Source organism: Rhipicephalus sanguineus, chromosome 7 (genome assembly GCF_013339695.2).
Source record: "Rhipicephalus sanguineus isolate Rsan-2018 chromosome 7, BIME_Rsan_1.4, whole genome shotgun sequence".
NCBI classification, from domain to species: Eukaryota; Metazoa; Arthropoda; class Arachnida; order Ixodida; family Ixodidae; genus Rhipicephalus; species Rhipicephalus sanguineus.
In genome coordinates, this window is record NC_051182.1 from 66,767,176 (window position 1) to 66,793,252 (window position 26,077).

Consider the following 26,077-nt stretch of genomic DNA (forward strand, 5'->3'; position numbering starts at 1 on the left):
CCCCTCGGCTTACTTAGCATAGCATTCTAATTGGTTGCTATCGCATTCGTTGCTTCGCCCTTGCGGCGAAACTGTGACTTCTTTATTCGCGCGTTCTTCACAGGCGATGGTGACGGAAGACTTGCCGATGAGCACGAGACTATTACAGCCTCGAGTATGGCCCACACTCGCATCAGAGGGAGCTGCACGAGATGGCCAAGGACCCTCCGAGCAATTGCTCGGCTGGACTCATCGACTCGGACGACCTGTTCCACTGGCAGGCAGTCATTGTAGGACCCGAGAACACACCTTTCGAAGGAGGGATGTTCAAGCTCAACATCACCTTCCCGAATGACTATCCTTCATGCCGCCCGCGGTATACAGTTATCACGTGTCATCGTTACCACTTTCTGGTCGACGATTATCTCAAATTAAAGGCCCCGGGCCAGTGTGCTGCTCAGTTCAAATTTTGATTACGCGATGGAAGTTACAAAGCGCCACCCAAAGAGCGCTTTACCATAGGAATATTTAAACACTTGTTCATTATAGATGGCTCGCACTCACGTCACTGAAACCATTATGTAACTGCGCCAAAAGCGGACGGTAACATAAGAGGAGAGGAAACCAGAGGGTGCCAAGTTTGTGATGTCACGTTAGCCTTTTTAGAACATGGCATCCATGTTCTTTCATTATCCATGCAAAGAGACCAATAACGTTCCTGCCGCGTCTTTGTCGCATTGAAGCAGGCTAACCGAAACGTACGTGTTTATGGTCCCTTGACGTCATCATAGCCGCCATGTTGGAGTACCGATATGTCAAGAAGCGGCGTCTATAACGGGCAAGCTATCAAAAGGACGAGTTGTAACAAACTACACCCCTCCAGGAGGCGGTCTGTACTGCCAAAGCAGACATCCTATCCCTTTGCGTCAGCTCGCGTCCGCAAGTGCTGCGTATTCCCAACTACCGGAGTCGATGTTCACGTGACGAGCCTCGCCTCCTTCTCTTTTTTCGCGGCTTTCTTCGCGTTGCGGTCCGCATTGAATGAATATTCAATGCAGGCCCCGCATTGAACGCATCGAGTGCGTAAAATTTTTTAGCCTTATTCGCCATCTCTTCTCGACAACCTCGCAGGTGCAGTTCCTCACCAAAATCTACCACCCAAACATCAACGACGTCGGCCACATCTGCCTGAACATCCTCGGGCTCAGTGGTCGCCGGCACTGTCCGTCGCCAAGGTGCTGCTGTCCATATGCGTGCTCATGTGCGAGCCGAACCCGGACGATCCGCTCATGCCGGACGTGGCGTCGGTGTACAAGAGCAACCGCTTCCAGTACAACGCCACCGCGCGCAAGTGGACCAAGGAGTACGCCATGGAATAACGGGACGAACGGCGGTGCCAACGCCAACCTCGGTTGAGATTCAGCAGTGCACCGTTTGAGAGAGCGTGGTAAACAGACACGTCAAGCCTTCCCCGCTGTCTGCCAACGGACGCCTTCGCAAATTCTCTTCTGGAGTTTTGAAATCATTTCAGGCCCCGACCACTAGATCAGATTTGCGCAAAGAAGACCAAGCAGTCGGTCGTGCCGCAGCGATGGAGCATGCAGCCTGTGGTGCTACTTTCTCGACTTGACCCAATCTTTATAGCCGACCTAAGCAAACGTCAATAATTTCCCCTCTACTGATTCAATCAAAGAACCTCGACGCTGGCGAACGCTCTGCGCAGCGTGGCCCGTAACATCGACCGCTCCGTGTGATCGTGAAGACGGTGTAGTTCGTAGTCATTCGGGGTGACGCTTAAATCTTACCAACCTAATCTCGCCGCCCGTTTCATCCACCTGCGGCTCTTTTGCAGTAAACTCAGAATTAGGAACGAAACGCCAGCTTTGTACAATCGAAATTCCCCGTGAATGGGTGAACTTTTGGTCATCTACAAGCCGGAGAAGGGCTGGACCAACATTGCGATCACTTTCACTTGAACAGGTACCGGTTGGCTCGTAAGTGATGTTGCTGAAAACAGGAGCCTTGTTTATTTCATGAAACTCCATATAAACACGAAATTTGGCTTAAAGAAAAACTGTTTATATGATTTAATATGCCGTGTACGCGAACATGCGTGTAAAGTGCCCCGTTGAAAATATTTCGTGCCGGTTATGCGTAATCCCGCATGGTGGCGATATTCTTTGTGGCTTCGTGCTACAGTCCGGTGATTGTCAATTTCCTTTTCTTGCCCTGCTAAAATTTCCCATGTCATATAGTATGCGTAATGTATTATTATTGTTGTTGTTGTTGTTGTTGTTCTGAAAGTGTCACAGTTTGACTAATTGTATATTTTTCTGAGCTGGTTTCTTTCTGTAAGCACTAAATTTATTTTCTGTGGATATAGATGACTAGTAAAATAATCTTTTTATCGTTTCACGGGCAAATTTTGCTTTTCTTAATTGAGTAAAACTTAGTTCAGCTTGTTTAGATGCTCCGCTGCTTTAGTGATTTCTCGGTTAAGAATTAGTATAGAGTTCGTGCATAAGTTAAAACATAGTGCAGCAGACGAAGTTCATTTAAATACAAAGTAACTACCGAGCTATTCTTTTCATTTTTTTTTGTATAAATAACAGGTGGTATAGAAAGCATGTGTGAGTGCTTTTTAATAATATAACGATAAACTATGGGAATTGATGTTTATTCATAGTTGACGGATATTTCAAATTATCATCTGGCATGTTTGGGGCTTTATATTTTTTAGGGTTGTGCAAATAGTGAATTTTAGAACCGAATCGAATATGAATCGAGTAGCGATGACACCGAATCGAATATACTATTCGAATAGTTTTCGAATAGTAAAGCAACCATTGTGAAAGCAGCCCTTGAATGTCAATGTAACCATATTCGAAACAGCCCAAGAATTCGACAACATTTTATTTAAAACAAATGTTCGCCAGCTCTGACAAAGGACGATTGCTATTACCTTTAACCAACCAAAAAAATTGACACAATTTTGGAAACTGAAGCAAGCTCGTATACAGCAGTAACTAGAGCCTTAGAAACATTATGTAACTGCAGGTTGAAATAGAGGAGTGACTTTAGTAATCAAGGTGGCACTTTGTCAACAGCTTTTAAATAAAAGTTGATATATATAGATATTAAGCAACATACATGAGAAAACATCATCATGATAGTCACGATGAAGATAGTGTACTGATGACTCCGTCGCGTCGAGGACACTCGAGTGTTAAGCAAAAATGCCTTCATCCTGTGATCAGGGTTGCCACTGACTTTCGAGTAAATGTCTCCAAACGGCGAGCAAAACGTCGCCAAAAGTCGCCATTTTTTTACAAATTTCGCCAAAAAAGTTGCCATTCTAGATATGTGCGGCATACCTATTAATAAAAAATGTCCACTCACGCATAACCCCGTAGATTACAGTACCACACAAGACCCTTAAATTATACTGACGTTTCTCAATGCCAGTCGTATCACCCGCTTCACCATGGTGCTGCTTCTCCAACTAGCCGCAAGATGTGCGTGGTGTCGCAATGGTGAATGAATGAAACGTTCATGGTATCCTTCCATCCCTGTCTACTTGTTTCAAAGGTAAGTGTAGTAAACCTTGGGCGAAAAACGTGAAAGCGTTGTTTGTAGACACATTTACGTACCCTTATATGAATTAAAAGGATTAAAAGGTTTGTTGAAGGTAACACGACAGAATTCTTACAGGAACCGATCATTAGTGAGTCTTACACATTTTCAATGTGAACTAATATGATACCGGACGACACCGACCTTTTCTTGTAGTCACGTATATCTACATGCGTCAATCCGATGCTTTATTAATGAACAGGTAGACAATGTAAACTGTTATATAGCAATTCTTTTCATTGCACACGCTCATCGAGAACAGTGGAAAATGCCGCAATATTTTTTTATTGCACAAATAGCCGCGTATCCGCTTCTCTTCGCTATTCCGAAACAGTCTTCACGAGCTGAATTGGGGGTACTACAACAGTGAATAAGTCGCCAAGTTATTCAGAACAATTGGAGCTTTGGCGTAACAAATGTAGGAACACGCGGCCCACCCATCGTCTAGCCCCTTCAAAAGCGAAACTTTAGAGAAGCTTAAAGCGCCTAAAGCCATAAACTTACAAACACGGCCCCCTCGCGGTTTGAAAGGCAGTCCGCTGAGTTACATTTTGCTAGAATATTACTGGGGGACGTTCAAGTATCTCCTGCATCTTGATGAATTGGACATACGCACGACTTACAGGACGGACATACCGAATGACGCGTAATGTGCACATACTATACTAGTGGGTCTAAAACCAAGAAAAATACAGAGAATGTTGCCGCTCATTCGTTGGGAAGACACTGAGCTTAGGATGCATAACTCAGTGAAGACCGAAGCCTAAAATCGCCAAAAATTCGCCACGTCGCCATTCATAATTTTAGGTCGCCACGGGCCTCTCAAATCCGCCAATTTGGCGAAAAGTAGCCACCATTGACAACCCTGCCTGTGATGAATATAGCGCTATAGTCCCGTGAAACCTTGCGTTGCATGCATCTTGGTAATTCCATGAATAAAACCAAGAACGATACTCCTCTCCGTTCCAATGTTCCATTTCCTGGAGGGGGGGGGGGGGTCATCGGTGTTTATTAATGGAAAAATATTCGGTATTTCTCATGTGCACTATTAGATTCGAGTACCGAATCGAATAGAACGCTATTCAATTCGTGATTCGAAATTTTTCGAATATTTGCGCACTCCTAATATCTTTCCTGTGTTCATATTTTTGTTTTGGAGCTGCAGAGGTGTTGTACCCATATAAATGTTACTTCAAAGTGTATCACGGCATATAGAAGCCGGGCTTGGCAGCATGGAAGATACGTATATCATGGACACTATCTCAGATGCTCTTTTGGTTGCCCCGCCACGGTGGTCTAGTGGTTATGGCGCTCGGCTGCTGACCCGAAGGTCGCGGGATCGAATCCCGGCCGCGGAGGCTGCATTTTCGGTGGAGGCGAAAATGTTTGAGGCCCGTGTACTTAGAGTTAGGTGCACGTTAAAGTACCCCAGGTGGTCGAAATTTTCGGAGCCCTCCACTACGGCGTCTCTCATAATCATATCGTGGTTTTGGGACGTTAAACCCCAGATATTATTGCTCTTTTGGTAACTTGTGTGTTTGTGTCATGATACGTTTGGTAGAAGGTGTGTCAGTACCTGCACTTTCGTCATATACGAAAACCGTGTGTCTTAAGATACAAGATACACGTAGTTAGTTAGTTAGCTTTGTACCCACAAGGCCATAAGGCTTTACGGAGGGGAGTCGTACAAGAGAGGATGTATAAAAGAGTAACGTGGTCATAAAAAAAGACTGAGAGATAAAGTGTATTGCGATATAATGATAGCTAGCAAGGCGTGAAAACAGTATAGTAGCAATAATGTGCGAGAACAGTAACAAACGCTAGAATATCGTATAATATAGGGCTAGCTACTAGTGAGCGAAAAATAGGGTCTGGAATGGAGGCCATTGATCCTGGATCGCCGTTCCAGTTCGTAGAAGTACGTGGTATGAAAGAGTGCAGGCAATTTTTTGAACAGCACGGCGCAATGCCGTCCTTGTTTAAGTGGACGACGTATGAATATGCGTATACGATGATGGGGCATTAAGTGAGAACATAATTGTGGAGCGCGTTCAGTACTATAGAATATGATAATAGATGAATAAGAATATGAGAGATATAATACAATGCTACAGTCACCATGGCACTTCAATCAGTGAGACTACTTGCAAGGGAAAATGGTGTGCGGTGATGGTGATAATCATTACTTAGCATTTAACGAAGTTTTTCAATAATACACGAAACGCTGCAGAGGCATAGCGAGAAATTTTTTTCGGGGGGGCGGGGAAGGGTTCAACCATACTTTATGTATGTTTGTGCGTGCGTTTGTATGTGTGCGTGTGTATATACGCAAGCAGAATTGAAACTTTTCGAGGAGGGGGTTGAACCCCCAACCGCCCCCCCCCCCTGGCTACGCCCCTGGGACGCTGAAACTGCCGGAAAATCAAGCCGGAACTCACAGCACGCCCTTCTGCTAAAAAGTGTATAGTAATACATTTTAGTCACTACTGTGTTCGTACCTATATGTTTTCATCACGTGGCATAAAATGCACTGCTCTTCTAGATAGCAGGTTCATGGACGTCATACTGCAGAGCACAGACACATATTAGCTGGAACTTCAACTGATATCCGCATAACTTCACTCTTCAATTAGACCTTGCGCGCGCCCTCAACCATGTGCGTCTAAATATCCCCTAAGAGGCTCTGCAGTAAAACCCGAAGCGTATAAGAAGCCTTGCCTACCGCAGAGGGCATTGTCAGAGGGCCTTCCACATAACGGCTTGATGTAAAGATGAAATACCGGTTTTATCGGATTAAGTCTGCAAGCAGAGGTCACTCGATTACCGTAGTCCCGCATCCCACTTGCGCTAGCATGCTGATTCAAGTTACGTGATTTTTAATGCTATTTTTCTGGATTATGCCGTGACAGCCGCACGAATGTAGGACAGAATTTCACCGATATATGAACGATCTGGATCACGCCAATCAGAGCAACTTGTATGCCGTTGCGGTTGGCAAGTATAGTGTAAGAAGGCGTACGAGCGAAAACGAATACTTGTTTCTTTCACGGACAGATGCATTAACTCTATGACTGTCCCCCTCTTTCACAATTTTCCAATGGCAGGCTCCTTCTTTCTTCTTGCTATCGTGAAGCGTTGGCGCCTTCAAGAGGATAATTACGTCATTACCTACCTTACTAAGGACCATTTTTCCGGACAACAAACATGCGAAGTATTGTTTGCCCCATATTTGAAAATCTGCGCAGTTGCATAGCTGGCTCCATCATGATAACACCTATGCGGCATGGTCTCGTCACCTCTGACTTAATTATATTGAACAGATCCTTTATTATGCTGCCGCCCCTCCTCCGCCAATGTAATAGCTACTGGTTAATTCCGTGGTGCACTCGCAAAGTTTCTTCACTGTTAGCCAATCAGCGTAGCGATTTTGTAGAGTAAGTGAAACGTTCGCGACGTAAAAGTAGCGCAAATCATTAAGAATAGAATAACGAATTACTAACACAACGCCTTTCTTTACTGTTATATCTTCTAGCTATATATTTCTTTCTGTCTTCCCCTCCTCCGACGCGTTGTGCGGTTTGCCCTCATATTGGTCAACCATGAGCAAAAGTCAATGCCAAGCGAAATAACGTCTTAGAACAGGGGTCTCAAACTCGCCTCAGCAAGCGGGCCGCAGTCACAAAAGTTAGTCCCGCAAGGGCCGGAACAGTGCAGAACATTAGAGCGCGGAGAGGGGTGATTTTAAGCAAGCGTCAGCTAACGTTGCCATTCGAAAGAAGGCTTTTCCCATATCTCGTATATGAGTCATTTCGAGAAACGTGTAGATGCCGGGCACTCTCCTCTTCTCGCCACCTTCTCTCTTCTTTTAGATGCGACGCATCAATTGCTCGGGGGTATGTAAGGCGGCGTGGTAATCCGCACGCGCCGTGGTAGTCCGCACTCACACTACGCATGCGCGCCTCTCCTCCTTCTCTCTCTCCGACAGCTGCGCGCGTTACTCTCTCCACTTCTCTACCAGCACCTGCTTGCGCTTCTCCTGCGTTCTCGCTTTTGCTTTCGCGGCGCATGCGCTACTCTCTGCGCTACTCTCCTCCTCTAAGCGGTTAAAGCGCAGCGCGCATTCAGTGCAGCGCTTGCTTTGGTTGACTCCGCTTGACTCCATTGGTGCTTCCTATGAAGCGTGATGGAAGCAACAGTACCGTCAGTGAGTGGGCTGACGCAAGCACGCGTAAGCATCAGCCCAATTGCGTCCACTCAAGACAAAGCTGAGAAGCGAAGGGCGGTGAACTACCATTCACGACACATGCATTGATCACGTCTTCGCCAATTTCAAGATCCACCCACTGCACCAAGATCCCCTCACGGTTCACTTCAGCTACCACAAAGCCATCCTTATCAAAGCAAAGTGCACACCTCAAGTGCTAGACGTTGCTCAATAAAGATCTTCGTTAACCGTTTCGCCTTCGTCTACAACGTTAATAAAACCGTTAATAACGATCCGAGGTCGGTAGCATGCCCAACGAACGCCAACGGAACGCGATCGTGCAAGTGCGCCGGTTTCGCATCGCCTCATGGTCCCCTTTAGCGGGAGATGGTGTAATTTTTTTGTCTCGAGGCGGGAGGGAGGTAAAATCCGGTATTTCGGAGAAAGAGGCCTTTTGACACTACGGAATCTCCTCTTGAGCCAAAAATGTTCAAGGGGAAACCCATCCGTCGGCCTTTCCCTCCAAGTTACTTTCTGGTGCGGACAGCTGTGCATCCCGGGATGACCGCTCATGAACGTACTTATTAACAAAATAAAAATAAAATACGAAACGAAGCCAGTCACATGCGGGCCGGGCCACTAGCGACCGGACCGCGGGTCGCGCGTTTGAGACCATGGTCTTAGGATCTGCACCTGTATCTTGACAAATCTGCAAAGTATCTTTGCCTAGCCCCTACAAGCTAGCGCGCGTCCTCCCGTGCACTGGTTCCTGTGCGTCCATTTAACGCTCACGCTTTAATCGCACTATGATTGCGTAACATTTTCTGCAATAAATAGCAACACTGTTATTAACAGTGTTGCTATTTATTGCAGGAAAGGTGTTAATAACAGAGAGAGAGCATCTCTATCTCTCTCTCTCTCTCTCTCTCTCTCTCTGTTATTAACACCTTTCCGCCAGGCAGCTAATGAACGCAAGGTTACACGTGTTGCCCGAAACAGTAACGTTCAGGCCATACACCTACGGAACAACTTCAACTGCTGGTATTAGGAAATTGAAATTAAACGAGTGATGCTTAAACAACGCCAGGACTGCACGGAACACGCAGTACAGTCACAGCGAAAGCTAGGGGAGCGCCCTTTCTGAGCCTGTTTTGAGCTCTCTCGAGGTAACTAGTTGCAAGGTACCCACTACGCAATAAATCACAATTTTTCCTGAGTAGGCAAGCCCCTACTATGCCATTATTGATCGTTCTGCTTAGAAGCGAGGTACCCGCTACGCATATTTATGGCATAACATGCACTTTCTTGAAGCTATGGCTGTTTATGGGTGGATAGAAAAGCTTTATTATGGTTCCTCGGAACACGCTCTAGCACATTGCGGGCCGCTCCCATGTGACGATGAAGAATTATGGCTAAACCCTGTTTAATAGGTTGGAAGCTTTAAGCCACATCGTTACGCAGTTGTTGTTGTGCGACGCCTGGTCTTACCTTAATTTTATACCACGCTATATTACATCTGTTAACGCGATTCATCGCCGGACATGACGCCTGCGTAGGGTCATTTTGCGAGAGATTTTCAAGCGCCGGCGTGGCTCTGCGGTAGAACGCTCGAATGCCACGCAGAGTGCCTGGGTTCAAATTCCTTCTCACTGTGCGCGATAGCAGTTACGGACACCGACGGCGGCGCACAGCTACGCCACCAAAGGCGGCTGTTATTGTGATCTCTTCACAGCTTTCGTTGTAAAATAATATTGTCGCGGAGATCACAAGGACGCAGAAGAGATAGAAGCGTGTGTTTTCGAGAGTAATACAATTCATGCGTGTCCATTTTTGTTTGACTATCCGTTTCTGGTACAAAACCCACACGGTGGATGTATACCATTGTCGTAGGCTTTCAACTTGGATCAATATGTACAAAGCTGTCGAAAAAATCCACACCATATCCACGTGGTGAATGATGATGAGTGGGGCGAAGATCCGGACGGAATCATCGCTGAACCGTGAATCTTCCGTGTAACGGCCCATCAATCATCATATAAAGAGTGAGAAACACTGTGTGTATATTACAAACATCAAACTTTTATTTTTCTTAATTACATGATGCTTGGCTTGCGTTGTCCCTTCAATATCACGGCTTTATGGTCCGTGAAATGAAGGGATAGCGGTACCTGTACGGGTTGCAATTGGAAATTCGAAAATGCTAGGTCTATACATGTCTCTCGGATGGTCGTTGGTTTCATACAGTGTTGTATGCGTTACCGAAAAAAAAAGTAACTAAATGCGTTACTCGTTACGCTAAAGAAAAAGGAACGCGTTACAGCCCTACGTTACCCATAAAAAAAGTTAACGTGTTACCGTTACCGTTACCGCAAAAAAGTAACGGACGTTACTTGTGCCGTTACACCATAGTCAGAAATATTAATCAGTGCTTCTTCATCTCAATAACCTACAATAGAAGCTTTATAAAACTCCTATTCACAGGTAACATTAAAGTTGTCGCCCAAGCAAAAATTTTACCCGAAATACTGATTAAACGAGAACAGTTTGCACAAATCTGCCGTAACTTCGCAGTACTATAGTGGCCTAAAGTTACCTGTATAATTACATGTGATGGCTTTCAACTGTGTGGCACATGGGAAAGCTATTTTTCGGAATGGGTCATTAAGCACAAAGTGATCGATTTCATCATCAACGCTCTTCGCAATGAAAACACCACTGAACAAGCCTTAACTAATTATGACGGCGTGCTTCTACTGCTAAAATAAATGCGCAGATTTTGTAGTAATGAAGGAATGCTTAAATGGCATAAATCTGGGGAAAAGTATTTGCGCACATAAACAACTTCTTTTTTTTTTTCAATATTAGCTGTATAATTGCCTGCAATATTGCGACTGCGTATGTGAAAGTGTTCAAGGTCAGCCTCGCTTGTTCAGGATTTCAATAACCAGAAACATAGGCGCAGTTGCAAATAACAAGAAGCAAAACTAATTTTGAATACGAAGTTTATAAACAGTGCTAGAGTATTGCAGGAACAGTTTCCTAATGTAACTACAAACCGCTGAATATAAGCAACAGCTGCGTTTTAACGCTTTCATCGGACAGCTTGACTCGTTTATTAGCGAATACGTCCTCACCTACGCTAAACAGGAGCTCGACGGACGCACTGTATGGTACTCCTGTATTCACTTTAAGGAAGAGCTGGTGAGCGCGCGGAAAGTCTTCCTTGACGATGCCATGCGGCATCAAAGGTACCGAAACAGCCGCTCATCTTCAGTTGGCGATTATGTTCAGAAGGCATTCCCGAAGAAGTCATCCTCCTTTGTGCTGGAGCTCACACCGAGCCTTGATGTCCGCAAGCCGAGCAGATCTCGACAGTTCGCTTTTGACGGTTACGAGCACCGCATTACGCTTAGCTTCATCGACGTTCAACGACGACTTGAACCTCGATAGCAAGGTAGCCGAAAGTATAGCAGATCCAATAATTAAATTTCGGGAATTTGCTCCCCATTATCATTTCCCTTCGCAAAAAAAGGACGCCGTGCGGGGTCGCTTTGTGAACGCTTGGCGAGCCGACAGCAGTCCGCAGCAGCAACAAAATAACGTCAGGGCGAGCTCCGAGGCAGGCGCTGCTACAAGACGAATGAATTTTGTGTATGACTGCGAGAATAATTGGAATAAAAAGTAACGAGTAACGTGACACCTCACGTTACCGAAAAATTGTAACGAAAGTACGTTACCTGTTACAGTTCCGAAATAGTAAAGAGTAGGTTACTAAGTTACTGAAAGAAATATTAAGATCCCACGCGTTGTGGGAATCGGTTTCATGCGAAGCAGTCAGCGGGTACTTCTATGCTGTATGTTATGGCTTTGAGCCAAGGGTTACGAGGTGGATCGACGTGTTTTTGTAAGTGCAGTAGTTGCGTGCACATCGTGGGCTTGCCAGGCCCGTCGACAACGCTGCCAGGGGCGTAACCAAGGGGGGGGGGTTCAACCCCCCCCCGAAATTTTTCAGTTTTGCTTGCGTATATATACACGCACACATACAAACGCACGCACGAACATACATAAAGTATGGTTGGACCCCCCCCCCCCCGAAAAAAATTTCTGGCTACGCCCTGAACGCTGCCGTTTAAAGGTAACTTATGGTGTGGCGTAACGTGAGCCCTGACGTTAGAGTACACGCGCGAGTATTATCGAAAGTAAGTGCACTTTAAGGTGTAATCATGTGAATATCGTACGTAACATTCGTTAATATAATCCTCCGGGGTCGAGCAATGCTTCAATATAACTCCCTGAATCACAGCAATACAAATGTAATGTTTATTAGACCGCTCTTAACGCGCAAGCCAATACTGGAACGAAAGACATTGATGTGATATCACGCCCGTATCGTAGGAGGATATATGTAGCGTTTATTTCTTTCTCGTAAAATTACATAGACAGCACCACAACCACAATTGACGTTGCACCGTCATTACGCCTGCATAGGCTGTTGTTCAAAACCAGTTTGTAGACCTGACGTAGCTCTGTGGTAGAATACCTGATTGCCACGCAAAATATTTGGGTTCGATCCCTACTGGGATGCAAATATTTATTCTTTGCATTCGTCGGGTCAATGCTGCAGATGTCGGTTTTTCTTAACGGTGTCGCATTTAAATTACCAATCTCTGTTCTCACCGTTCCTGGGTATATGTAAACTGTCAATCACATGTGGCGCATACCCGTACACCGTGGCCCGTGGTATTACGGGCATGAGCCACACGTGTCTGGTGGAAAGGGTTTGACGTCGTACGCGACAGGATTTTCACGTTATTCATGTCATCACCGGACAGTCATATTCGTCAGTCAAATCCTCTTACCCTCCCATGCTAATTTTGGTCTACACCAAGCTAAGGGGGCGATCATGCGAGCACCCAGACGTAGGCGGCTAGATAGATAGATAGATAGATAGATAGATAGATATATACGTAGATAGAAACGCTCAAAGTGCCAAAGGTTCGCTAAGAAATGCTTCGCATTTAAAAAGTAACGCGTTACCGGTAACGCCGTTACTTGTAACGCGTTACCGCCAACACTGGTTTCATATGATCAAAGGACCTGCACGTAAGAGCATATTTGGCTGCCATATGTTGTATTAACCACTCATTGTTCTTTTCGGTAATGTCGACATTCAGGTCACCAACTAACACAAATGGTCTTGTACTTGTCATAATTACACAATGCCGTGTCAATGAATGTCATGATATTCCCACTCGACAAATTGGGTGCAAGGTACATGGTCGTGATGACGCATCCATCAAAATCGATGGCAGCATATTCACCGTTGTGGCTCTGTGTCGTTGGTAGTAGTTTCAGATCTTGTGCCTTTTCTGTTTGTTTGACGTATACGGCCGCACCACCTGCAGGAGGCTCTGCATCATCGATGCACACGACTGGAACGTACCCTTTGATATACGGACTTTTGGCGTTCCACGTCTCGGTAAGACAGAGAACGTCCACCGCAGTAAGTATGGGGTCCTGTTCCACATCGTCTACAAGCTTCACATAAAACCAGCTAGGCTTACATGATAGGCGGGAAACTACAGAAGGCAACAACAAGTAAAGAAAACACAAGAGAACGGCAATCTTTCGCCAAGACGTTCGACCACTGCAAAGTTAACGGCTATCTCGTGGGTGGGTCTCTGTAGCCTTGTCTTCCATCCGGCGACTCCGAGCGAAAGAGAAAGCGCGCCAAGAGGGAGCCTCATGGCGCGTTACTTCTGAAATGTTGTCTTCGGGCGTCGTTGAAAACACGAGACGTAGAAAAGAAGAAAGAACGCCACAAAGGCGAACACGCACGAGAGTCTCTCTCGTCAGCGTCGTCGTCTTCTTCTACTGCATACCAGAACGCGCGCTTCTCACGAACTAGAGGTGGCTACTACAAACAAACAAACGGAGGATGGACAGACCCACGGCATAAGGAGCTTCGCCCCTAAATATATGGCTTATCCATAGCAAGCTTCACGGTCGCAATTCTACCTCGTCTTCTTCGCTCACGCGCACAGAAGCCTCGTGTCACTAACCTATGCAGACTGAGAGCCGTCAAGCAATCTGCACTGGCAGTGTATAGTAGGATTCTAGCCGCTGCACTTGGACCACATCACTAGGAGGTGTATCGAGAGAAGGCGCGCTAGGGTGGAGCGAAGTGACGAGGTACAGACGCTACAAGCTACACAGAACGATACAGAGCAACCGCTAGATTGGTTATCCTGGGCTGTCCTGCGTCGTTCTCTGTAGCCTGTAGTGTGTGTTCGCCAGAATTATGGATTCAGTAAGTCGGTACCAACTAGCTCAGCTAAATGCATTGACGATATAGTTCGCGTCATTGAGCCGGCAGAGCCTTGTAGAATCCTGTGTAGCGGGAGAGGAGTTGTCAGCGCAAGCCTTGACGTCAAGACGCGACCAAAGCGGAGCCGATAGTTCGGGACAGCAGTCGTGCGTGAGCGCGCAGACAATGCGCAAAGGCCTTACAGCAATACCGACAATGCTAAGCGCAAGTTTGTTTAAACTACTGTTTAAACAAACTTGCGTTTAAACAAACTTAGATGGATCATTAATGCGACCAATTCCTACAACATGCTTCTTCAGTGTGGGAACCTGCGCATGAAAAAGAAAATTACTTCTCCGGAAATTTAATATGTTCGCACACCGGTAATAGGCTTCCAAGGCAACGTCGAGAACTGTTCTTGTCATTTAACTGGGAATATCCACGGCGCGGCTCCTTACGCCACAACACTGCCGCCCCCGCTTCCGCGCAGAGCTATCGGATTGCATCTGTGGCGCATCACAGTGTAACTACTGCTGACTAGCAGTGCTCCGGGCCGAATGAGGAGCGCATGCGCGCACGTGTCCTTGCCGCCGCAGCTGGAAAATCCGGCGACAAACCGCCTTCGCCGGCAGCGTCTATCCCCAGTAACGCATTGCTCGGCCGCGGCGTCTATCCCCAGTAGCGCATAGCACGGCCCCGCGAGCGTCGCACTCAAACTTGAGCTTGGGTTCCTTATAACGCGCGCGGAAGACAACGTTTACCTATCAATCTTTGACACACATATTCTCTAGAGTTCTTACCGAAGCCTACAAAACTGTGGCTGATGTCTTCCCTGATAGCTAACACTCCATCAGACGCTCCGCGCAGAGGGCCGACACTTGTACGAAATCGATTGTATACTTTATCACGGGTGTTCTAATGTCACAGAGGTGCAAGGCACATTTTTAATCAATTTTTCAAAGATCCGGTTTTGAGCTTCCTACAGTGTGTGTCTCGCCGCTCATATAAAAACTTTTACATACCTTGACAGAGCATGAACCGGTACGTACACTGGTTTATATCATTAACAGGTGGGTCAGAGCGTTTAATGCGCGGCATCCTAACGATGCTCCTCCGCTGTGTCTGCCACCGAGCGCAGTTCAGCACAGGTTCCTTGGTGGTTAGTACACACAGTCAACAACGCTCCATCGACGGATCCGTACGTGTCCGCCTGATCGTCTTTGACACCGCATTCACAACAAGAAATCGAATTAGAGGAGGAACAGCATCGGGGTGAGCGTCACTGTCCGAGCCTAGAAGACGCCGCCTCGGTGTGTCGCAAGGTGGCATCCCTACTCCATGGCGTACGTCCTCGTCCACTCCCTAGCGGTCGCCTCGTACAGGCTGCGGTTGTTCTTGTAGACGGACGCCACGCGAGGCATCAGCGGGTCGTCCGGGTTCGGGTCGCACATGAGCACGCAGATTGACAGCAGCACCTTGGCGATGGACAGGGCCGGCGACCACTGCGACTTGAGGATGTCCAGGCAGATGTCGCCGTGCGTGCTGATGTTCGGGTGGTATATTTTGGTCACGAAGCTCACCTGCGCAAACAAGCGGAGCACGACAAACAATTTTAATCGGTGCGAGCCACGGACCTCCGTGAGAGTGAGAACTAACAGACAATCAAGCCAAGGAAAGTATAGGAGATGTTATCTGTAATAATATCTGTGCATTTAAACCTAAAAGTGTTAGTCAGCGCAGCTCGTAGCCATTATGGCTAGTGTGGAACACTCTTCTTGATTTTTTTTTTTCCTGCTGGGATGACGTAGCACGTGATTTTTTGACGAGGTAGCAAGTGACCATTAATTCCTCGCATACTCCCTGAAGGCATCAGGTCTGCCAGAACGAGACCCTCGTTATGAATAAACGAAAGGAGTGGAATTCTTTAGGGTTCGTTTTTGTTAGACACAATCTTAAGCTCGTGAAAAGATCAGGTGCTACGTGACGCGAGCAGGCAAAACAATAAGAGTGTTCGACACTGGCTACGAGCGGCGTTTACTAACACTCTCAGGTTTAAATCCACAGATTTTCCCTACAAAGTGGATCGGAAGGATGACTGCCATCGTAACTCAATTGGTAGAGCATCGGACGCGTTATTCGAAGGTTACAGATTTGGTCCTTGCCGGCACCAGGTTGTCTTTTCGTCCACTTTAATTCCTTCACATTTATATCATAATTACTATAACTATATTCCCCTATACTTACCTTGCCTTGATTGCCTGCTGGTTCTCATTGAAACAGTGAATGTATGTGTGAATGTGGACCTCATGCATGAGGTCCACATTCTTGTCCTCTTGCCTCGTTTTGCTTGCGTTACAACCTCCGCATAATGCCGAGATTGTGGATTCGGTTCCTACAGGTGGCAAGCTGTTTTCTCGTCTACATTCAATTGCCTTTATCTCACAATCAACACAACTAAATTAACAGCTACAAACAACGTTCCCATATATTTTCTGCGGGCCTGTCGATGAATTCCTCTTTTTATCTCGTTTACGTACATGCTACAGGTCATTGCGACAGAACAGTGGAGAAAATGGCACAGTGAACAGAAAGTACACAGCGCCGACTGCCAACTGATTTGTCCCAACGTTCATGAACCAGCTAGCCCACCCAAGAACCCTTACGCTATAGGATTTCTTGCGCACGCACCTTGGGCGGCTTGAACGGGTAGTCCTTGGGGAAGACGATGTTCAGCCTGAACACTCCCCCTTCGAAGGGACTCTCTGTCGGGCCCATGATGGTAGCCTGCCAGTTGAACAGGTCCGCATGGTCGACGGGGCCCGCCGAACAGTTGGCCGGTGGGTCCCGGCTGATGTCCTCCAGCTCCTTCTTGATGCGCTTCAGGGCCATCGCGAGCGTTTGGATGTCGCGGTCACTGCTCGCCGACGGCCACTCACGAGGGTATAACCCGGTCACGTGCCTGTGGCTACCACGGCAGAACAGCGACTGGTCGTTCCTGGGCTTCGCTGGTCGATCTGCATTACAACGAAGACTGCGAGGCGCGCCTAATATGTACAACGGAAAACGTTGTTATCGCGGTACTCCTGCATCTTGCAAACAGGCGTTTTCGATACGAGTTCAGCGTGCGGATAATGCGGTCATTGTTTCTGCCGACCGCGAACGGCGAAAAATAAAGTTCTTCCTTTGTTTTTCGATTTGCTTCGGCGAAATCACTTGTCCACCTCTGCAGTGTTAATGACCGATTTTCCATTTTTAGCCGCAGTGACTTAAATGAACCGGATCAACGATTCCCCTGCTGCGAACAGTGAGAGCTTTGAGGAGAAGCGTTCGCGTGCGTGTGGCGTGCCTGGAGCACGGCCATAGAAGTGGCAGAATAGTAGTAGTAGTAGTAGTAGTAGTAGTAGTAGTAGTAGTAGTAGTAGTAGTAGTAGTAGTAGTAGTAGTAGTAGTTAGTAGTATAGTAATGATAGCATGTTGCTGTGCCAGCTGTACAATGAAGGATTTTCCAATTACTCATTGGTCCCAACTAATTATATCTTAGGGCCGCATTCTGAGATCGTCACTTTCGGTGACGGTGTCGCATTGTGTGACAGGATTTTGCGTGTCCAATCTCTGAGGCGGCCCGCCTTCCCTCAACCAGCTAAACAGCGCGCACTGAAGGCGGCATTTTCGCGATATCTGCAAAATGAGATCATCTCACAATACGGCCCGTATTGTCACATGCCACCACATGAACCATTTGCACTGACATGTACGCGCTTGGGGTGAGAGAGGAAGAGAACGTTTATGGCGTGCGGCAATATACACCGGCAAATTTCACACGCCGATCAGGCCACCTACACAGCACTTTGGAATCCGATCTGTCGTAACTCTACAGAAACGCTGACCTAAGGGAATACGGCCACTCAAGCGAGAAAAGCGGTTTTTCGTGCTGTCTCTTTTCGTGCTTCAACGCGAAGTAAGCGCCTGATAGCACAGCACTGTCTGACGGCGCGCACGACAGCGGGCTGCCATGCACTGTAAGTCTAGGTACGCATTTCATACAGGAAACGCGCAGCCCTGCCCCCCCCCCCTTCGGGCTCCTTTTTCTATATGCGCTTTTAGCACTACGAAAGATGGGCGGGGCGTTTCCTCTCTGCTTGAGGAGCCATCGACGGCAGCCTCCGCATGCGCCCTTCACGCGACGGATATGGCCGGCTCGTTTCATCTCTGCTTCTGCCGTGTTCGTCGGCAGCGCTCGCGCGCTTTCACTCGCACGCAGAACGTACGACGCGCGGGGTCATTTTATCGAGTCTGTCGTTATACCGAACCTGACGGCGACGGCAAAACACGCCTATAGTGTCCATATAAAAATAGTAACAGACCGGTCTAGTATTGGTGATGAAAACTACATCGTGTTCGGTCATCTCTCCTCTTCTGCAATTAGCACCCATCTTTGTGCACTAAATCCTTCGCTGTTTAGTAAAAATCATAAGTTGAAGAAACAGCTCAGCTATAGGGGCCCTTCAAACACTTTTAGAACCGTCGAAAAAGTGTTGCAGGGCCCCTTTTAAGCTGAAACATCTCACGCATAAGCTTACAAACACGTTGTAAATGAAGAAATCGAAGAGCGAAATGAAGCGTACCTGTCTGGCTGACCCGACCGCATGCCTTCGTGGACCACTTCGCCCTGGCAGTGCTTGGCCACTGAGGTACCCGCTGGTGGAGAACGCGGTGCCCGGTTTACATGACGTGCGAGACGACGGGTGTGCCTTGGGCTCCTCGCGGTGACCGCATCACCGCCGGCCGCTGCCTCTTAGCGCCACCAAGCGCGCCCCAGCTGCACTTCAGCTTCCTCTACTTCGCCCAGCTGAGCGAGCTCAGGACAGTTCACGATGATGACGACCTAAATGGCATTGTACAGTGCCCACTAAGAAGTCTTAGCTGACATTGCGCTGTATTAGAACATGTTGTTTTGAGCCATTGGGTCTAGCGCACAAAAACAAAGACTTTTATTGTAATGGTCGCTTTAGCCATTGGGCTAAACACTGGACTTTAGGAGTACTGCAACGTGGCGAACTTGTTCTTGTTTCTCATTTATGACTCACATGCCCATTGCAGGGTATTGGAAAAGAAGCAGGCGGTTTCATTATTATTTTTAGTTAGCCAGTAGTCAGTGTACCCATATGCTATGCAAATCTTGCGTGGCCTTTACGAATGCCTACTCCTTTCGGATTGGGATGGCCAACAACTCTGCATGCAAAAACTTGGAGGACGCTTGAGCTTCGCCTTCAAGAGTATAACGCGATAGCTTATTCGGGCCTGTGCGCACCGCAATTCGGTTCTCGGTGCATGCCTCAACCGTGCGCGTAACGTTGGCCGTTTCAAACTTTAGCCTAGAATGCCTACTGCAAGTACAGTTAAGTGCCCGCTACGCCGTAATTCTTCCTTTTGCGAACCATCGAACGGACCACTACGCGTACGTAAGGCAACACGCGAACCTACGCAGCTGCTCACTTTGTTTATGCTTTTGCAGCTGGTGATGATTAAATATGCCTGAGCGCTTGGCAATGGGCGGGGCTTTATTACACCCACTCGTTGCGGAAATCACATGTTTTGATGCTTGGCGCGATTCTACGCTTCTGCCGCGTAATATTACATGCGTTAAGGAGACTGTTTCCACTACATGACATTCATATAGTGAATTTTTTTCCGAAGCAGTTTCAAGCAATAGCGTGCCTATGGTAGAACACCTGCTCTCTACGCAGACGGCCTAGGTTCGATTCTCAATCGAACCGAATATTTTTGTTATTGCGATTGCAATTATATGGACACTTTCGGCTGGTTTTTGCCGTCGCCGTCATGTCCCGTATATATATATATATATATATATATATATATATATATATCGATAAAGGCCCCAAAGAAAAATAATTCAGAAAATACTTTCCGACGCGCGGAATCGAACGGGTGACCCCTCGCTCCGCAGCGCGCGGCGTTAGACGGCTAGGCCACGAAGATTACAGCCTTTCAGCATGCTAACGGCGAGCAATTTATATACACCATTTACTTAAACGCGTTTTCTTGCTCACCAGCGAGATGGCGCGAAGTGTTAAAGGTCATCGCTCCGCTCGCAGCGTTGCGCGCGCGCATCCGTGCACTTCGCCCTACAGGGCATGGTCGCCTGCGTGCGCGTTTATGTCGTGGAGGGAGGAGGGGGTTTATATTTCCTGCGCTTTCACCGCGATGTCCGCGCTGAAGTTACAGAGCGTACGAAGGTCACTTCGCTCGCTGCAGCGGCTGCGTTTGCGAAACGAGCACGCTGTTCAAACAGAAAGAAGTAACAACCGAGACACTTGATAGTTCGCGCTCGTCCTGTGTGTGTGCTTTTAGTACGTCCTTTGCACTTGAGCGACGCGCTGGAAATTTCGAGCTGCTTTCCGTTCTTCGCGTTACATTCCAATTTGTTGCGTTCGCATTCATTGCTTCGCCGTTGCAGCGATACTGTGACTTTTTTTTTTATTTTACTTGCATCTTTCTCGATTTTTCGGTCACGAACAAGATGATGATTTTTCGCCCACAACCAACGACGCCGACACCGGAATTTCTGCGAAAGGAGCTCTTTAACGCTATCAGGTTAATAACTGTAGTTGCGAAGAAACGATCGCCCATCTTCTTGCACGGACGAGTTATTGCACGGAAGCCTTACCCAAGCAACCACGGATATCCGCTCAATATCCATGCAAGTGCCCAATGTCCAGTGCCAGTATGGGACATTCACTGGATGTACATTACAGATACCATATAGCGGATATTCATTTTTGGAGTTGGGGACGTATACATACGAGTTATAATCGATTAGGGATCTTCAAAGGATATTCATGTATGCCTTTGTGAAGGAGTCCACAAATGAACATGTATTCACTACATAAGCTGAAACAGCAGCTTTCTTACACATGGCAATGCGCATCGTCACCAGAAAATTATTTCCTATGTTTAGAACCCGGAAACATCATTGAGGTACCACGTACAATAAAATATTTTAATTCATGTACACCCCATAATGATCGAAATATAATATTGACTTGTTCGCTTGATTGTTCTATTATATGAAGTAATTGCCAGTAAACAGTTTAGTTGTGTAACTGCGGCAGCCCAAATGACTGAAATAAGAACTAGTATATGCATCTTCTGCTGGCCTTCTACTTAATTTTAAAACCCTGCGCAACATTACTCAAGACCCATGAAAATGTCACTGCCTTAATTGCGTTTACACGCAATGCCTGTGCATTGTTTTGTATTCCATTTGCATTGTTTTGCTTTGTATTTTATTTATCTGTAAACATATATATAATTTACTTGCCTGAGTGAACTTTGGTGAGTGGCTCTGGGCCCGCACCCTTATGCTTTCCATCACGCTTAGGTATTGTTCAGCGCTCACAGGTTGAAACTGCGCAATTTAAAGCTAAGTTATGAATGCAATTATTTCTAGCATCTTCAGTTCGTGTCGTATTGGTGCAAATTCAAGTTAACCCTCATATCAGAGGCAATGTTACTTTTGGCGGCATTTGTGCATGCGAAAATTGGGGGGGGGGGGGTACCCCCCTTTTTCTAACACCCCTTGCATTGTCCCCCCATAACGCTTTTAACTGAGGTTAAGAGCAATTGTACATAGTCGTTATTCTGACGCAGACACTTGGGCTAGTTGGTGACAACTTAACTTGGGAATCTGAACAAATGTAAAGGAATGCTCGAGTAAGGAACATACACGTAGACGCCCTTCCTGGTGCGTGTCTATTCCTTATTTGAGTGTTGCTTTGTGCTTGTGTGTCTGCCGTGTTTCAATCTGAGAGCAGTGTACATTCAGGCACAACATACGTAATCCGCAAAAATGTTTTTTCAATATCTGTCGGACCTCCACTTGAACTCCAGCGGAGATTGACGGATCTCCACTGGATATCCATTACAGCCGAAACGGATATATATTGAATTCCTGAGGGATATCTGTAGTTGCTTGGGTATATTAGGAAATTATCATGTTAGAAAAGAGCGAAATGAATGCGAAAACGAGTCTTGCTGGGGCATAAATTGATCGTCATCGCTATCAAACCTGCCCATTGTCTCCATTGACATCGGCATCAGTGTTTACATGGCGTCGTTCACGGAGCGGTTGGCGTTCGCGTGTGCGCCTCGAGTGTTTTCGCGGACATGCGTTGCCACCAGCGTCTCGTCGAGACTGTCGTCGACTGACACGGCGAAGCATCCTGCGGTCGTCGCTGACGGACGACAGTGCGTCGTTTGACCGGTCGCAAGATGATAAGCGAAGAGACGGTTTCGACCGCGCAGCCCACGGAGGCGCCGGAGATGGCGGCTACCGCCGAAATCGAACCGCGAAAACTCAAAGCCGTCGTAGCCGTGCTCAGCATAATGGTGAACGACTACATGTGCAAACTGAACACTCTGCTACAGTTGGTGCAGCGGCAGCGCAAGCTGCTCCACGCTCTGGCTGCGATCCGGCAAAAGAAAAGGGTGACGACTCTGGTTCCAACGTTGAATACGTGGACGTTATTGGTTGTGCATGCATCGACTTGAAGCTAGAAACTAGTCGCCTTGTAGAAACTAGAAGCAGGGTGGCAGCTTCGTCCTTCTGGTCGTCCATGACTAGGAAAAATCATTTTAGAGCACGAAAAGTTGAAAAAAAAAAAAAAGGTGACGTGATAGGAGAGAGCGCGTCCCACGTAACCACCTTCATTTATTTCAAATTTTGGAGCACTAAGAAGGTTTTCCTTGTTTGAAAGGACCACCTGCGCTACAAAGCCGCAAATGAACGAGAGAGACAACTGTTGGGCTATGGCAGCGTCAGTCCGCTCAGTTATTGATCCTGTCTTCGTCGTAACTTGTTTGATTAGCCAACTATGAAGTCTAAAATAAGCGTGGGAAGGTTTAGCGCGCCTTAGGAAACGCGGCGTTTGTGAAATACGGTGGAACAAGTAAACTAACAGATAGTGTTACGTCATGCAAGTCAGCCTTGGCACGAGAAACTCGCAGGGGAAACATTCCCTTTGTTCTGTTTGTTTTTGTCTTGCCTGGTGGTAAGTGGCATTACGCTTAACCTCCTGTGATAAGTTGTATTGGCCTAGAATGTTGGTTCGGTTTCACCGCCGTAGCTGTGACTGCGCGCTTTGAAGTTGCTATCACGTATTGGGCTGCTTCATAGCTTTAGTCTCAGCTGTTGTACTAAGCTCTCTCCTAATGTTTCCTTGCAACCCCGGTGTGAAACAACAGGCGCTTTGCCGCTACAAGAAGGAGACAGTGGATAAAGCATTGCTCTTTAAGTGTTGCGTGCATTAAGTCGCATCAAAATAGGTTAGGTTCATGTCGCCAGGAATTTTTCGTCGAAAGCTATTTTCCCGCAGTTACTCTTGCTGCCATCCCGTGATTCACGTTAATAATTCTCAGGGTTTTACGTCCCAAAACCACAACATGATTATGAGAGTCATCATAGTGCAAGGCTTCGGAAATTTCAACCACCTGGGCTTCTTTGACGTGCACCTAAATGTAAGCACACGGGCCGTCGTCATTGACATCGACTAGGCTCCTCATGTTCTTAGTAGCAGAACAAACCTTACGCAAACAATCCAGCATGTCACACGCTTTGTCGTAAAGCCAATCTCAGCACGACAAAAAGTCGCGCATGTATGCCTCTGTACTCAAATTTTTCATTGTCAGGCACCATGTAATGACCTCCTCATTCCGCCTTGATACACGTTATCACCCCATGACTTGATTACTGAAGTGAAGTAGCCATAAAAGCATGCAAAACGAAAGCTTCTTCGAATATCTCCGTTCACCACACGTGCCAAGAATGACATAACCTGGCCTCCGTTGCTTCTGCAATTATTAACGTTTCGTTCTGCCATTTGTACCTTATCTAAGCTCACAAACTAGTGCTATTTTGTGTTATTTTATGCTTCCATATTTTGTAAACAAGTTCTTGCTAATGTTGCCAGTCCCAAATTTCACTGAATTGTTGAAGCACTCCCCAGTGCAATGCAGTTCAATCACAGCTCAGTCATTGGATTAAGTTGCGACTGAATTGAACTGAGTTGTGAACTACTCATCCAGGATTGAAATTGAATGATGGCAGTGTTGCTTATCTTTCTTTAACGTATTGGCTGCCGCATTCTATTTCTGATCTTTTACAGGGCAGCTATATATGGCTAGGCAGAACTAAACCTCATCCTTCGGTGTGCCACAAAATTGGGCAAAGCCAGATCTAACATAACCTACCTTCCATGTTTTTCATACGTAAACAAAAAACTAAACAGAAATTCTTTCACCACTGTTCTACTCACAATGAGAAGGGAAAAGACGGGCAACAAGCACCAATTGAGATTTCTGGATAGACATAAGAAATAACCGAGGGACAAACACCGAGTTGTCGGCACATTTCAGCTTTGCTCGGTTAAACCATCTGTTTGGAGTGCTTGGCCAGGTTTTCTTTTTTTTTTTGATAAGTGATTTTTTTTTACTTTCTACGGTTTATTTCCTATTTTCGTTTGTTACTTTTTTCCCTTCTGTTTCATGTTTATTTTGGTCAGAAATCAGCATCTAACCACCATTACACAATGTGAATGGAAGTGGCCTAGCTTAGTTTATTTACAACAAGCATGTTTACATACATATTTGAGGCATATGGGAGTAAAAGCCATTAGAAAGCAGCTTGACAAAGCTCCCATATCTCTTGTGTGCATAGCAGTGCAGGGTATAATGTACACTGATCAGACACCTAATTACAGTGTCATCGGGATAAGCATTGATAAGCAACACATTGCATGACAAAGTTATAATAAACAACACCATGAGGCATTTATGTTTTGGTACATTTTTAACTGTTTAAAAAATGGCACTATTTCAAGCTATATTGCATTGAATAACAGAGAGTTGAGCTAGTGGAAGTATTCACATAAGGAGACTGTCGTGCAAACACAGACACAACAGAGCACTTAAGACACCACAAACGCCGCAGACCGCATTTGTGGTGTCTTGACTTCTCTGTTGTGTCCGTGTTTGCACGACCAGTCTGTTAGTACGAATATTGCATTGTGTCATAAAAATAGTTATCGTATGTTTTTAATAGAGAAAGAATTGGTGGTTATATTTTTTCGCGTTATTTTGAACTCATTTAAGATACATCGTAACGTATAACTAAGCGTTTCAAATCTATAATCTTTGTGCAGGTGTGGAAAACACCAGTGTTCATGGCATTGTGTTCTCATCGGAATGCGTCGTCATCAGCAAGCAAATAAATACCGCCGTCTAAAACGGGACACGTTGTCATGCAGGAGAAACCGACCTCTCTACCACGTGTGCCGGTCAACTGCTGTCCGGCCGTGCGCACCCTTCTGCTGGACTACCTGCACGACGAGACGCTGGCCTTCGAGCGCCACTTCCGCATCAGCCGCGGCACCTTCCGGCGCATCTCGTCCATCTTCACGCGGCCCTCGGGTGTCGGGCTGGGCGCGCGAGCTCGAGCTGCTCATCTCCTCCACTGGCTCGCCATGGGGACGTCGTACCGAGCCATTGCCAGTCAGTTGCTGCTTTTCACTCGACCTTTTATAACCCTGAACTGTGCTCATCCTACCAGTTTGAGTCGTAGATGAGTATAGTTGGTTACAGCCAGCCTACAAAAAAATACAAGCTATGCCCCCAGAATTGCAGTGTACCTGCCATTCACCTGTGCAAGAGAGTGATGCTAGGGTGGTTTCCAGGTGAACAAAAGTTTTTTTTTTGCTGCTAATGTAAAGACTGGTCATATATTAATTAGAAGTTGTAGGTTGTAGGGCGATGAAGGCACGCCGCTGCTCGTCAGGGGTCATTCCCGGAAAGGCAGAGGCGCATGAGGGTCTCGACTGGCTGAAGTAAGAGGGACGAGGTCGTACATCTGTAGGCGGCCATGTCCAGGAACTCCCGCC

The 26,077-nt window shown here is 46.6% G+C and overlaps 2 protein-coding genes and 1 pseudogene across 2 annotated transcripts; 2 read left to right on the forward strand and 1 right to left on the reverse strand.

The window, feature by feature from the left end:
• The window catches only part of LOC119398737 (ubiquitin-conjugating enzyme E2 D2-like), a 1,908-nt pseudogene extending 550 nt beyond the window's left edge, over positions 1 to 1,358 (forward strand).
• A 14,092-nt stretch (positions 1,359 to 15,450) lies between these two features.
• Positions 15,451 to 17,044, reverse strand: LOC119399483 (ubiquitin-conjugating enzyme E2 2). The gene is made up of 2 exons (XM_037666286.2): positions 16,812 to 17,044; positions 15,451 to 15,703 (listed from the first exon to the last, which is right to left on the reverse strand). Exons 1-2 carry the CDS (start codon positions 17,010 to 17,012, stop codon positions 15,455 to 15,457), a joined length of 450 nt encoding a protein of 149 aa, XP_037522214.1. The 5' UTR covers positions 17,013 to 17,044; the 3' UTR covers positions 15,451 to 15,454.
• A 5,206-nt stretch (positions 17,045 to 22,250) lies between these two features.
• Positions 22,251 to 25,765, forward strand: LOC119398738 (uncharacterized). Its single transcript, XM_049417411.1, has 2 exons — positions 22,251 to 22,631; positions 25,448 to 25,765. The coding sequence occupies exons 1-2, from the start codon at positions 22,416 to 22,418 to the stop codon at positions 25,763 to 25,765; spliced, it is 534 nt and encodes a 177-aa protein (XP_049273368.1). The 5' UTR covers positions 22,251 to 22,415.
• Positions 25,766 to 26,077: the final 312 nt, after the last annotated feature.